Here is a 12,374-nt window from a genome sequence, read left to right on the forward strand (position 1 = left end):
TGGACGTTCATCAAAACCCTGTTTTGTCAGAAAATGTTGTGATTTTCAGGGATTGGCAGAGCTCTCAGATGCCAGTCACTAGTCTACCCACATGTACTTTCAAGTGCAGGTACACTGGCGTTAAGTGACTGCATGCAATTCCATTCCTCGCCGCTGAACCGTTTCCAGTAAGGGTTATTCATGTGCCTCTACAATACCTTGTATGTGCATTAGAAACACTAGCGAGAAAGCAAGTGAGAGAGATTTAAGCACAGGCCTTGTTCACGTAACACTGGGAATGCCTATCATCTTAATCTAGTGTCTATGCATGAGACATTTGTGTCAACATTTTGCTTCCACAAATCCTGACACCCAAATCCTGACACCAATTTTTAAACTGCATGCATTATTTATGCAGGCAAAATAGAGTATATGCAAATCCAAGTCATCATTGTACAACACCAGACATGAGAATGAAGTGATCTGGAAGTTAATGACTCATTCTGACATCACTGCAAGCACCTGTGGTCCATTGTATAAGCACAAATAATCCCTTCTACGCATTTCTGAACAGAGACATTCAAACGGATGAAAGTATCGTTTGTTCATTTAATATACCAATTTTTATAATGCCTCCATGCTGGGAGATAGCATTGAAAAAACCCACAACACTAATCAAATAACACTGTGCAAATGATCCGGGGGGGGAAAGAGCTAAGGATTAATGAAAAGTCTCCAAAAGAAAGCGATGATGAAAAGGAAAAAGCAACATAGCCAGAGGGGTGCGGATTTCAAGTGAATGGACCTACAGGGAATTACAACCAACAGGCTCAGGGAAAAAGTCTCGGGGAAGAATCACAGCAGCCCTGCCCTCAGTACAGCCCGGAGAAATTCTCAGGATGGAGCAGAGACGGCTCAGCCCATCTCACTGTTAACTTTGGGATGGAAGGGATGAAAAAAGCCTCATGCACCTTGGTACTGGCTCTAAACAACCCTGCTTGATCCCAAAGGACTGTTTTCTGTCCAAGAACACCACTCCAATAGAGTCAAAGGGGGAATCACCCCCGCTCCCCTGTTTTATGCATACCACAGAAGTGCAAAACTCACCTACCTGCATAACACAATGCCGGTCTCACTGTCCTGCTTACCAAACACTGGTTATCTGCGTACTGGATAAGTGCAAGAGTGGCTGAAGTGCACATCTTTCAGTCCCAGTGTTTGCTTTGTAACTTAACTGTATTCCCAATAACTGCATCCTAACTGTAATGGCAGCAGCCAGCTTTGTAACTAAGTGTACTCCATTTAAATGGCACAGAAACAGGAAGCAGGGAGCTGCTGTTAAAAGGGCTGCTATGAAAAGGCTTGAAAAAATGGGAGAGAGTCAGTTTTGGGGCTGCTAATGTGAACTATGCCCATTAACAGTGCGGCATCACTCGCCCCAAGTAAGTGCACAGGCTACACACTGCACATGCATATGAGGAGCAGTATTCTGTCTGAAGTCTCCAAAAGCCATTGCTCAGATGTGTCTCCCACCTGCTGGCATTTATCCTGTTTTTTTTGTCTTGAAGAAGAGGACAGCCACCATCCATGGCACAGGGTGTGTGGCATGGGTTTGGTAGTACAAGAAGTGCTTCTGCCAACCCAGACTATGGTCAGAGCGTCCTCACTAAGAAATCTACTGCTTCTGGTAAACTGGAGGCAGATCCCATCAGAATAGTGTATGACCATGGGGTGCAGTGTAAACCCACTCACCTGTTCAGTGCTGTGTCAGGCACCTCTGTTTTCAGCTCTTCCATAACCATCTTCATCCCTCTCAGGTAGGGACCCGGTCTTGCAGAAATGTCAAACCGAGGGTTATGCCTCATCAGATACTCGCCTAGGAAATGAATGGGGTCAAACTTGGGCGGATCTGTGCTGGTGTCAAGCACCTTCTTTCTTTCCACTTCCATTAGCAGTTTTTCCACTCCTGGGACTAATGTAGGTAAGAGTTTGTCGAGCAAATAGGCCCGGGTATCCCGCGTCTCCTTCTCGTCACTGAACCATTCCTTGGACAGCCAGTCCAGAGGCTCATTCTTTTTTATCTTCTCTTCTTCTGCCTTACAGGCCTGAAACTGTTCCACCTTTGTCTGCTGCAGACTCAGTGCTCTCTGCTGTACTTTCTCATAGAAAGTCTCTTTCCACTGAGCACCGCTTCTGGGGCACAGGAACTCACTGGTCTCTTTGCTTCTCCTTTCCTCCCTGACAGGTTTGTTCTTGACGCTGAGTTTGGGGAGTTTCAGTCCAGAGTTTTGGGCTTCTTCCTCTGGCTGAGCAGCCATATTTCACTGCAATAAATGCAAAAGCAGACTCATGTCAGGTAATTCTGGAAGGCAAGACAGCAAGATAAAAGGGGACAGAAAAATACAAACTGATACGTTTAGAAAATAATCAGTGGATACTACTGTGTTCCTTTTCCAATTCAGATACTACTACTCTGCCATCCTAAATAAATGCACAGCCTTTCCTTCTACGATCCAAAAATGCTTTACAAAAATAAATGAATTATGTTTCACAACAGCTTTAGGAGATACAGAAGCTAAATGACCGTTTCTCTTTTTCACAGATGGGGGGAAACTGGGGACCCAGATCACCCACCAAGCCAGAAGCCAAGGTGCGGGTGGAATCAGGAGTCCTGCCTTTCAGTTCCCAGTTCTAAGCAATGGATTACAATTCTCCCTTGTGTGACTGCTTCTCTGTAGTTCCCTTTCCATGCTCCAAACTTCTCAGCTAATTGCAATGGATGTGAGATACAGGAAGTGAGTCATGCGCAGTAACATGCCTAGAGTGCTTTCCATGTCAGATCTGCACACCTCTTTTCTGTTAAGCAGAACCATGCGCTTTTTCTCTAACTTTCCCACGTGCCCAGGGAGCACTGGCCCACGTGTCGGATACAAGGCCCAGTTTATTTCTTTTGCAAATGTTTTTCCTCTGCACATCTGCCAGTGTGGAATGTTCCTCTCAGCAGAGGGGACCGGAGCATCTGCTCTGGGAAAGGGGAGCTGTATACCAGGTCGACACCGAGACTGTACAGTGAGCTGTTCCACAACATCTGTTTTGGTGGGTCACTTTGTATGAGACGGTGCTTCTGGCAGACCCCATATCCCTTGCTCTGCTGCCTGGCTTTCAAAATGTTCATTCTGCAGAGCGCCAGAAAGGAGCGCCTGGATTATGAGCCACAACTTGAAAGTTGCTGCGGTAAGCCTCCGCACGCAGCGCTCTCATCCACCTCCCTGGGTGTTACGTACATGGAATGCAGGCAGAATGTGGACTGACTAGTCAATTCAGAGGCTGAGAAATCACCCCCACCCTGCAAAAAAACCCAACCCAGGCTTAGACAGGAGCAAAGATTACATCAAAATGAATAGTGCCACTAGGAGACAGGTTGACTAAAGCTGTGTCGTTCCAAGCGAAGCCTGAAAGTCCACCCTGACCGTGCTGTTGCACTCCCCTTCTCAAGCTTCTTTTGCGGGAGGCAGTTCTCACTGTTGGGTCCCTGCGGTATCTGTGTTGATAGGTTGGCTTTTGATATATTCTGCTATTTCCACTTGCAACTTGAACACTTGTGGCTGCTCCAAAGTGTTTAGCCTTTCAGGAAAGGCATAAACATGATAGATGGCCATCTCGGCACCCCAGTGTAATTGCTAATACAATGATTTGTCGGTTCAGAGCCACTGCCTGAGTACAAACATTTGTTGCAAGAGGTAGGATGCTTCATAGTGGTAAATTTTTGGGTCTGATTTTTGGAGGCCCTTAGTCATTTGCCTGCTAAGAGTTATCATCTGCTAAGGAGATACATTAAGCTACCTAGCTGGCCTAAATAAAGGGTTGTAAAATGGTAGCTGTCTTGCCTGCGAGAGGACGTAACCTGTAAAGGAGCATAGATTTATAAAGGTAAGAAGGGAACCTATCAGCAGGATCACCTTGCTTCTTGCTAGGTGAGTTTCTTTTGGTAAGATGAAAACCCAAGTTCCTTTTGACCAATAGTGCAACTTTTTGCCAGAGAAGGGTGTTAACTTGCTGGCCTGGGTGGATCCCAAATCAAACAGTTGTGTTGTGCCAAAATAAACTCCTCTTGACATTTCAGCTGGTGATGGTATTTTTCTTCAGGTCCTTTATTATACTGCCGTGAAGTGTTTCTGCTGCATTCTGCTTGAGAGAGAACTGCATTTCAGTGCTGACAGATGTGTTCCTCTACCCCTAACCTACCTGACTAGGTGGGGGTGAAGATTATCTAGGACTCATAACGAACTTTTAGATCTTTGAATGAAAGAGATAACCAAAGGGCAAGATCTCAGTTGGCCTGATTCTCCACTCCAACTTTATACTGGTGTAGCTCCAAAACTGGGGGAAGAGAAGAGAGAGCTAGGCCCACTGCTTTAGCAGCTAACGTAAGCAAAGCAGGAGATGGAGGAACACCTAAGAACAGCAAATAACTGTTACAAGAGGACCCACATTTGGGGCAGACTCCAACATCCCTAGCATGTTAATAACTATGGGGCAAAGGTCTCAATTGCTGTGAACTGCCAGAGTATCACTGACATCTGTACATGTATGCTGATCTACACCCGCTGAGACTTTCTACAGTACACAGAGCCCTTCCCAGCTATGACACTCCCAAGTAGAGTCTGGCCTGACAGTCCTGATAATGACAAGCACAGTGCACAGAGGCATACTAGCATAAGGCATACCCATGACATCTGAAATAATATGAACTTCTTTGCAAGCCTATATTCAAAGTCAAGGCAAGACATGCTGTTCATCGTTTAGTAGAAGACCATTCTCCTGGCTCCCTTCCTCTGTGACAAATGTTCTTGATGGAATCCAGGCAGGTATGGGTTGATTCCCTCTCTGCCTGCAGTATGCTGTAACACTGATAAAGATCCATTCAGCAACAGGATGGGTTTCACTAGAGAGACTTTTCTGGGTAAAATATGGCCAAGGAATGATTTGGAGGGTGTCTGAGCTATTGAAAGTCTTTGGAAAGAAGAGTCTTGTCTGTGGAATTTGTTGGCCCTGCTACTGATCCAGAGAGCCTTGGCTTTTTCCCCCAGACAGCTTCACCTGGGCTCTTATTTAACTATTCACTAACTTGCATGGAATACTTTTTCCTCTTTTAAATCCCTCCTAAAATCAACTCTTACCAAGACTTCCGCTTTGCTTCTTGGAGCTCTAAAGAAGAACTATTTTTCTTACCTTCCCAGCAGGTGCTGAAACAGAAATGTTTCCTCCCCTGTTCAGAATGGCATTGCAGATGAATAGGAATTTAATACATGCCCATCTGTTCCTCCCCATTAAAAAACTTACATGCGAATTAGGGATTTCTCGGTCCTGCTGTGGAGCCAGGCGGCGAGTTTTACTCCTGTGTGTGTGTGTTTGATGTTGCTAAGCAATAATCCCAAAGGTTGCTATGTCTCATCTGTGACTTAGAACTGCTGCGGACTGTCTTCTGCCTTCGGCAGCTCACTTGAAACTCTTCCTCTGCGAGCTTAGATCACTCTGTTTCACAATCAAAAGAAAGAAGACGATGGCATGGCAGAACATATTGCATGCAACTGAAAGGCTGCCAGCGCGAATACCCACAGGTGCCTGCTGAGAGTAGGCTGACCTTCAATGATTCAAGGAGCACGAATCCCAGCCCTGCTACAAGTGCTGGAGACACAAGTGAGAGTTATAGGGTGAGCTGAAGACTGAACCGAACAGATGTGGCAACCCGAGAGCAATAAAGAGAAATTATTTCCTGGCCAAATTTAATTAGACATTGGCAGGGTCTTCTTTTCATTAAGAATAAAGTACTTCTGGAGTGGCCTGTTGGATGAGGTATTTGCAGTAAATGCAAGGTCTTCCAGGAGCTTGTTCTTGAAGAAGACCAGATTTAAGATAGAACGGGAGGTGGGAGTCCAATGACTGGCTTTTTTAATATCACTTTTCCCTTATGTTCATAAAGGGGGACCTGCTCCATAGGCTGCAAAGGAGAGGAGGAAGGAAAGTGATGTGAGTGGGACTAATTCTGCTCACAGTTGCACCAGAATATAGCTAGAGTCACTTCTGTTCATTCAGCAGGGTTAGGCTGGACTTACACTGATGTAACCAAGAATAGAATTTGTCCCAGTGACTTTGGTATTTGGGTTTTTCCAGGACATGGTGTTTCTATTATGTTGGCTTTCTTTTCTTTTTTGTATTTTAAGCTGCATGACACACAGATTGAGCCACCTCCATCTGCACAGGAACTTTGGACTATGACTTGGTATTTTGGTATTTATCACTGGAACAACTGACTCTGCTACCCTGCAGCAGTGTTAGGGACGTGCATTTTACAAAGCTTGCCTAAAGCAGAAGAAAGGGTAAAATATATGACCCTCGTCTACACTCAGGTGCATCGTGTGCCTGAACCACGTTCTCTGACCTGCTCAGGAATGTCTAATTTCACATTCGGTACTCGCTCCTCCTTTGGCCTTAGGGGAGCCACTTAATCTACCTACCGCAGTTTCCCCAACACATGTGAGCACTGTACAATTTGTAAAGCCCTCTGAGGTTGTAAAGCCCAAGAAGTAAGATTTATCCCTGGCCAGAGACCCAGCACAAAGCCAATGTATCACTCGATGATCCTCTTACACCCCTGACATCAAATTTGTTCCGAAGAGTAGAAGCTGCATTTAAATAATGCATATGCCTCATGTAGGTCCTCCACCCAGCAGGGACTATCATGATTATAAATTGGGGGCCAGCTCCAGCCACTCATGGGGAAGTACTGCCTTAAAATCACAGCTGTTTCTGGAGAGGAGGCTACTTGGCTCAAGCGCTTCATTTTTATTTTCATCTACGTCCTGCAGTCCTGCCTTTTAAAACCACACATGGTTGTAACTTCTATAGATGCCTTTGGCCATCTATTCTGAATGCTTTGAGACTGTCTCTGCAACGGCATTTCTCCTGGATACACTCAAACATCACTGAAATGTCAATTCGGCCAGCTAAGAAATAAGCCGTATGCACTGCAATACTTGACTTAAGACCATAGCATTTCTTTGCAGGCTGGGACCGTGGCACAGGAATCTTATAAATCAGCTTTCATGGGGAAGTACTTTGGCGTGTAGTGTTATTTTTCTCTAATTCAGAAACCAGATGACATGGGGATAGGTACTATATTTTTCAACCTGTATTGAAACAGCCCCTGGGCCACTATAATACAATGCATCAGAAGGTTTGTGCATGGGACTGTTAGACTAATAAACAATGAGGCTTTAAAATCCATTCCCCTCCAACCAGCCTCTACACGACTAATTTCTGTTGGGCTTTTCGTTCCCAGGTGTACTTGTTGTTTCCTCTTCGCTGTGCAAACTTGTTGCCCTGATCGATCTATACATCCTTCAGCAAACAAACAAACAGCAATTGTAAAAATACCCTCGTTTCCCTCAAAGCTGCTGTTTAATCACCAAATGAGAACATGCAAATAAAGCCTGGCAGGAGTGCTCAAGATGGCTCTATTTTTATTTCTCTGGGATTTAAACACTGGGCTTAAGCAAAGCAGTAATCACACCCTATTTAACTCGGTTGTTATATCATAATGTTTTCTCAAAGCAAAGTGTATTGTGTGAGCATGCCATCAAACACTTGCACTGTTCACAAAATAGCTTACCATGGATGTCATCACAGATGCTTTGTTCCAATAATGCCTCTTGTACCCTTTGTGTTCATTTTTCTATGTATGACGGAGTTTGGGGTCGTTCTGGTTTTTTTGGCAGTTGCCGTCCCAACCTGGGTATAAAAGCTCTGCCATTTATTAACAACGACAATAAAAACTGTGTTTGCTAGGGATGCATTTGTATATTCGCTAACGAGAGACCATGTCCAGTTTAGGAAGACAAAAACAGCACCAGTCTCCTGTCAAAAGATCATATCCTAGGAGATGGTGAGCATGGGGCCCTCAGCTCTTTGCAGGATGTGACCACAAGTTGATGGCCTCTTTATGTGACCCACACTGCTGTGACCACACGCTGCATTTTAATGGCTCTTTTCAATGAGAATACATCTGCTTATAGTTTTCTCCTCTAAATTTAAATTCTACTGTTAAAAAATACTGCACATGCAAATTATTGCTTTCTAATGGCTGGAAGTCCCATTGATATTCATGGTTTTTGTAGTTAACAACTGAGAAGCAAGACCTTCAGCTGACTGTACAAAGCAACTCCCATAATTACTTGTGGTGACTTCCCAGAGGTGTGAGCTGTTTAAATACTACCGAGGTGCTGTTGAAGAAATGAAAACACGGCAAAAATCTCTGATTTTTTTTGTTACAGGCTCAGGTAAATATTTCTTTAATTACTCTTGGAGTGAATCCCTCCCCTTTTCTTTCTCAAAATCCATTCAGAGTGAAACCCCCATCCCATCTGGTGAGACTGCGCCAACACTTTGGCAAGCAGTAATCTGCACACTGCATCTAGCTGATCTTAACACAGACATCTCCGAACAGAAGACAGACATGGCAGAAGTCCTCCTGTCCCTGCAGGAATCCATCCACCAGAAGGCAATCAAGAAACCAACCCTACTTCACAGAAAAACCAGCAAGATTGCTGTCATATGTCGCAGAGGAGAAATTTTTCCCATCCTCAAATGCGAAGGCTGCTCTCCCCGAAGATAACAGGGACCACAGACCATTAGCTGGCCATCAGCTCAGCACTGTGCCTGTGAATCAGAAAGCATTTCTTTTTCTGCTAAGCTTCTCCACCCACTGTGCCCCCAGCTGCCAGGGAATGTGAAGCACCAGATCCCGTATTCCTTGTATCCCCAGAGCCACTGCAAACAAGAATTGTGTGTCAACACGGACCACAAAATATCATAGCTCCTATTTCCCTATTTGTGCTTTTATCATGCATCAAGCGTTCTGTGACACTGCTCCTAAACACAGCTCACTGTTACTGCTCAGTAGGAGGGGCCTCCCTCCTTTCAGTCCTAACCTGGTGTTTTCATCACAGTTCATCCAGTTTAAAAGAAAAGTGCTGCCTCAGGAAAATGATCACAAACTCCCTGCACTGACCAGTTCCCACAGGTCCCTAGTTTGTGATCCAGCAGCTTCATCCACCCTCTTCCTCACTTCATCTTTTACCCTTGTGAAACCCTTCCAATAAAAAATTGCTGCAAGCAAACCAGAGGCCCTGTCTTGAACTCCCTGCAGGATGCCCTTTGCAGAGATCTGCAGTGGGAAGTGCAGAATCGGGACCCGGCGCTGAAATTGAAAGTCAGAAATGGAATATTTTTGACAGCTTTAAAGCATGAACAAAATGGAAATGGAGGGGCATGAGAAAGCAATACTTTACCTTCAAGAAGGAACTCCTTTGTCCAGAGGGTTTCTGTTTCTGTAAAAACAAGAGAGAAAAACATATGAAATGAAAAGGATAAAAATTACACACGTAAGAAGCCCAGTAAGAATGTGCAGACGGTGGAAATACCAGCAACCTGGCATTTGTTTTGAAGTCACTAAAGCCTAAACAGTCTCTCCCTCTGCTCAGTGAAACCATGTCAATCCATGGCATCTTACCAGGGCGGTTTTAGCTAAGCATGTGCTTCACTGCTTTTCTTGATCTGAGGCCACAGCACTTACTGGAAGAACTGCCTAGGAGGCAGGGTGGTCTGAGACCTGGGGTCAGTGCTTCACTCTGGCACAGACTCCTGACTGGTTTCAAGGGCTCCACCGTCCAGCTGAAGCCTGGACCCTGAAGCTTGCACAGAGTCCCAGAAGCGTGCTCATGTGGAGCTGAAAGTGTCTTTTGCTGACACAGTTAGGGTCTGATTTGTTCAACCAGCAGAGCTTTGCCAGCAAAAGCCTTTGTGCAGCCATCATTATACCAGCATGAGGGTGCTTTCACTGGTAGGGCTTCTGCTGGAGAGGGGACCCTGCGGGAGCTGTACTGATATAAGCATGTCTTTCAATAGAGCTGTGTCCACGCCAGACGGTTTTGCAGGTCTTGATGATGGTATGACCGCGCTGGAGAAACCTTCCTCGGCCAGGTCTGCACTGCCGAGTTTTGCTGGTATCGCTGTGTGGTTAGAAGCCTGAAACAAGCAGTCCCCTCCCCATCATCACTATCCCAGCAGCCCTCTCACACTCCTTGGGCATGCACAAGGTCTACGTGCAAAAGTATTGTCTTGCAGGCATCACTTATGTCGTTTGGGGGGTAGTTTAACTGGATAGACTCTGGATAGACTCAAGACACCCCTCGGAAAATGCCAGCTCTTAGTTTTCACTCTTTTTTTTTTGACTACAGAAAAATAGTAGAGCAGTTTTTCTGTTGCAAAGAACTATGGATTTCTATTTGAAATCTTGGGGTTTATCTTGTGAATCATCATCAGTGCATTGTGTGCCACCCTGCAGCACCCTTGAAAGGATCTCAAGGCACCCCAGAGCGCCATGGCACCCTAGTTGAGAATCACTGTCTTAGCAAACGACAATGCAAAGTATAAATACATAGAGGGTGTGTCTACATGAGATGCTTAATGTACAGAAGACTCATTCCACTGCACAAAGCCCGTGCTAATGCACTAATGTGCAGTAGCTTTAGTCTAATGGGCATTAATGTCACTAAAAATGCATTCATCTGCACTACTGTGCAGTAGTGCTGATTATGATGCATTGTTAGTACCTGTCATTGCAGGTACAAAAATGTGCTGTAATTACAGCGCATTAATGAACGTGTAGATGCTCCCAGAGTGGAGCAGGGAAAATATGCCCTGGTTGGGAGGCTACGGACATTTTAGAACAAGGGGAATAAGTGCTAATGAGAGGGCTGGATGGGGTTTGACCGCCATCTCCCCCATCACACCTTGCACGCTGCTAACACACTGTCCACATATATTATCTATCAAGATAATAACATGACGGCAGCAGAGGCAGGTCAATGAGTCTTTGTGCATGTGCCTCCGCTCGCCCGGATCCCACGGGGGGCTTGGTTTTATGCTCCAAGCATTCCTGCAAAACCCACTTCCTCAGCTCAGCTTCCTCTGCTTTAATGAGCCCGTCTTTCATCATCCTGCATCCACTAGGAGGCAAACGCTCTCATTAGTGAGCACCGCTTTCACTGTAGCAAAGGACAACACGCCAGGATGCGCAGAGCCTCCCTGCTAATTATTTTGACTGCAGGGCACCGGGGGATACAGCAAAGACAGAGCACCGAGGGCTCTGCTCCTGCTTAGACTTACAAGGACGAAAGCAGCCCTGACAGCCCTGTCACCTCCGAGGAGGAGATGAGAGCAAAATGCACTGAGTGCCTAAGAGGCACTGATGGGTTAATGCAAGCCATTGGAGGAGACAGGCGCTTCCGTTCTGTTTGATGCTTATTGTGGCTTCCAGTAACCACATCCCATATTATCATTAGATGCTCACAAGGGGCCGATTCTTTGTCCCAGTGACTCAAGTGGTGAAGTCTGGACACGAGGCTAATTGCTGCGTCCCAGCACAAATGAGATGCATGGGTCAAGCCGCTGACTTGACCAGCCCGGCTGCCCTCCGTCCTCCTGAACGGCTGTCCGGAGTTTGACTTCTCCGCTCTGTTCTAGGCAGACACGGTTCTTCGGGGGGGACGCGATTCCTTTGATTAGACCAACTCGATAGTCGGACAAATTGTTCTGGGCAAGCTTTTGGGCATAAACCTCCTTCTCCAGGCGTTAGATCTGTTATGGCTCCATGTGCCTGCCGCAGGGTCATCGTTTGGGGGGTCTCGGCCTATGCTGATTGGTGCAGCAAGCCCCAGAAAGTCCCACCAGGGCACTGCTTCCTTTGGGGGATGGCTAATTACTTCTGTTCCCCTCGTCCAGGAGAGGGGGGTTACAGCCGCCGCCTCCGCCCTGCCAGCTCTCATGAGTGCATCACAGGACTTGCCGGCCAGCTTTTGAAAGCTCCTGAAATCATGGGTTTCCAGGCAAACCTATGCTTCCATTAACCCCAGTAAAAACAGGGGGAAACGGCGTGTTTCCCGGCCCGGTGGCAGAGGAAGGCTGCAGGCGCGCAGAGGAGAGGACTTGTGGGGTGGGGGGGGGGTCATAGCAGCCTGCAGGGGCGTTGCACAGAGGACAGAGCTGGACTGTCCGCAGGTGGCAGAGAGAGGAGCAATGGGCTTGCGCTGCAGAAAGGGCAGTTGAGGTTCGAGATGAGGAACAACTTTCTCAGGAGGAAGTGCTGGGGCAGGGTGGACTCTGCATCCTCGGACCCGGCTGGACAAAGCCCGGAGACAGAGCCCCGCCGGCCCGTGCAGGGCTGCTCCCAGGGCTGCCTTGGCTCCAGCCCGCGCCGGCACCGAAGGGGTGCGGGCTCATGGGGGCGTGGCCCGGCTGACAGGTGGCGCATGCGCGCTGGCGCCGCATTGTGC

The 12,374-nt window shown here is 46.7% G+C and overlaps 1 protein-coding gene across 2 annotated transcripts in view; it reads right to left on the reverse strand.

Annotated features, from left to right (window-relative positions):
• EFCAB5 (EF-hand calcium binding domain 5) overlaps nt 1-9,369 on the reverse strand; it is a 45,466-nt gene extending 36,097 nt beyond the window's left edge. Inside the window, exons 1-4 of one of the 2 annotated variants that reach the window (XM_006036110.2) lie at nt 9,330-9,369; nt 7,652-7,770; nt 5,323-5,514; nt 1,732-2,303 (exon numbers count right to left, since the gene is read on the reverse strand). In XM_006036110.2, coding sequence (XP_006036172.1) covers nt 1,732-2,297 — 566 coding nt within the window. In that variant the 5' untranslated portion in view covers nt 2,298-2,303; nt 5,323-5,514; nt 7,652-7,770; nt 9,330-9,369. Of the gene's footprint in view, nt 1-1,731; nt 2,304-5,211; nt 5,515-7,651; nt 7,771-9,329 lie in introns of those variants that run through there. The other variant, XM_025192346.1, reaches the window with a different exon arrangement.
• Between the last annotated feature and the right edge of the window lie 3,005 nt (nt 9,370-12,374).

Source organism: Alligator sinensis, unplaced genomic scaffold, assembly GCF_000455745.1.
Source record: "Alligator sinensis unplaced genomic scaffold, ASM45574v1 scaffold1642_1, whole genome shotgun sequence".
NCBI classification, from domain to species: domain Eukaryota; kingdom Metazoa; phylum Chordata; order Crocodylia; family Alligatoridae; genus Alligator; species Alligator sinensis.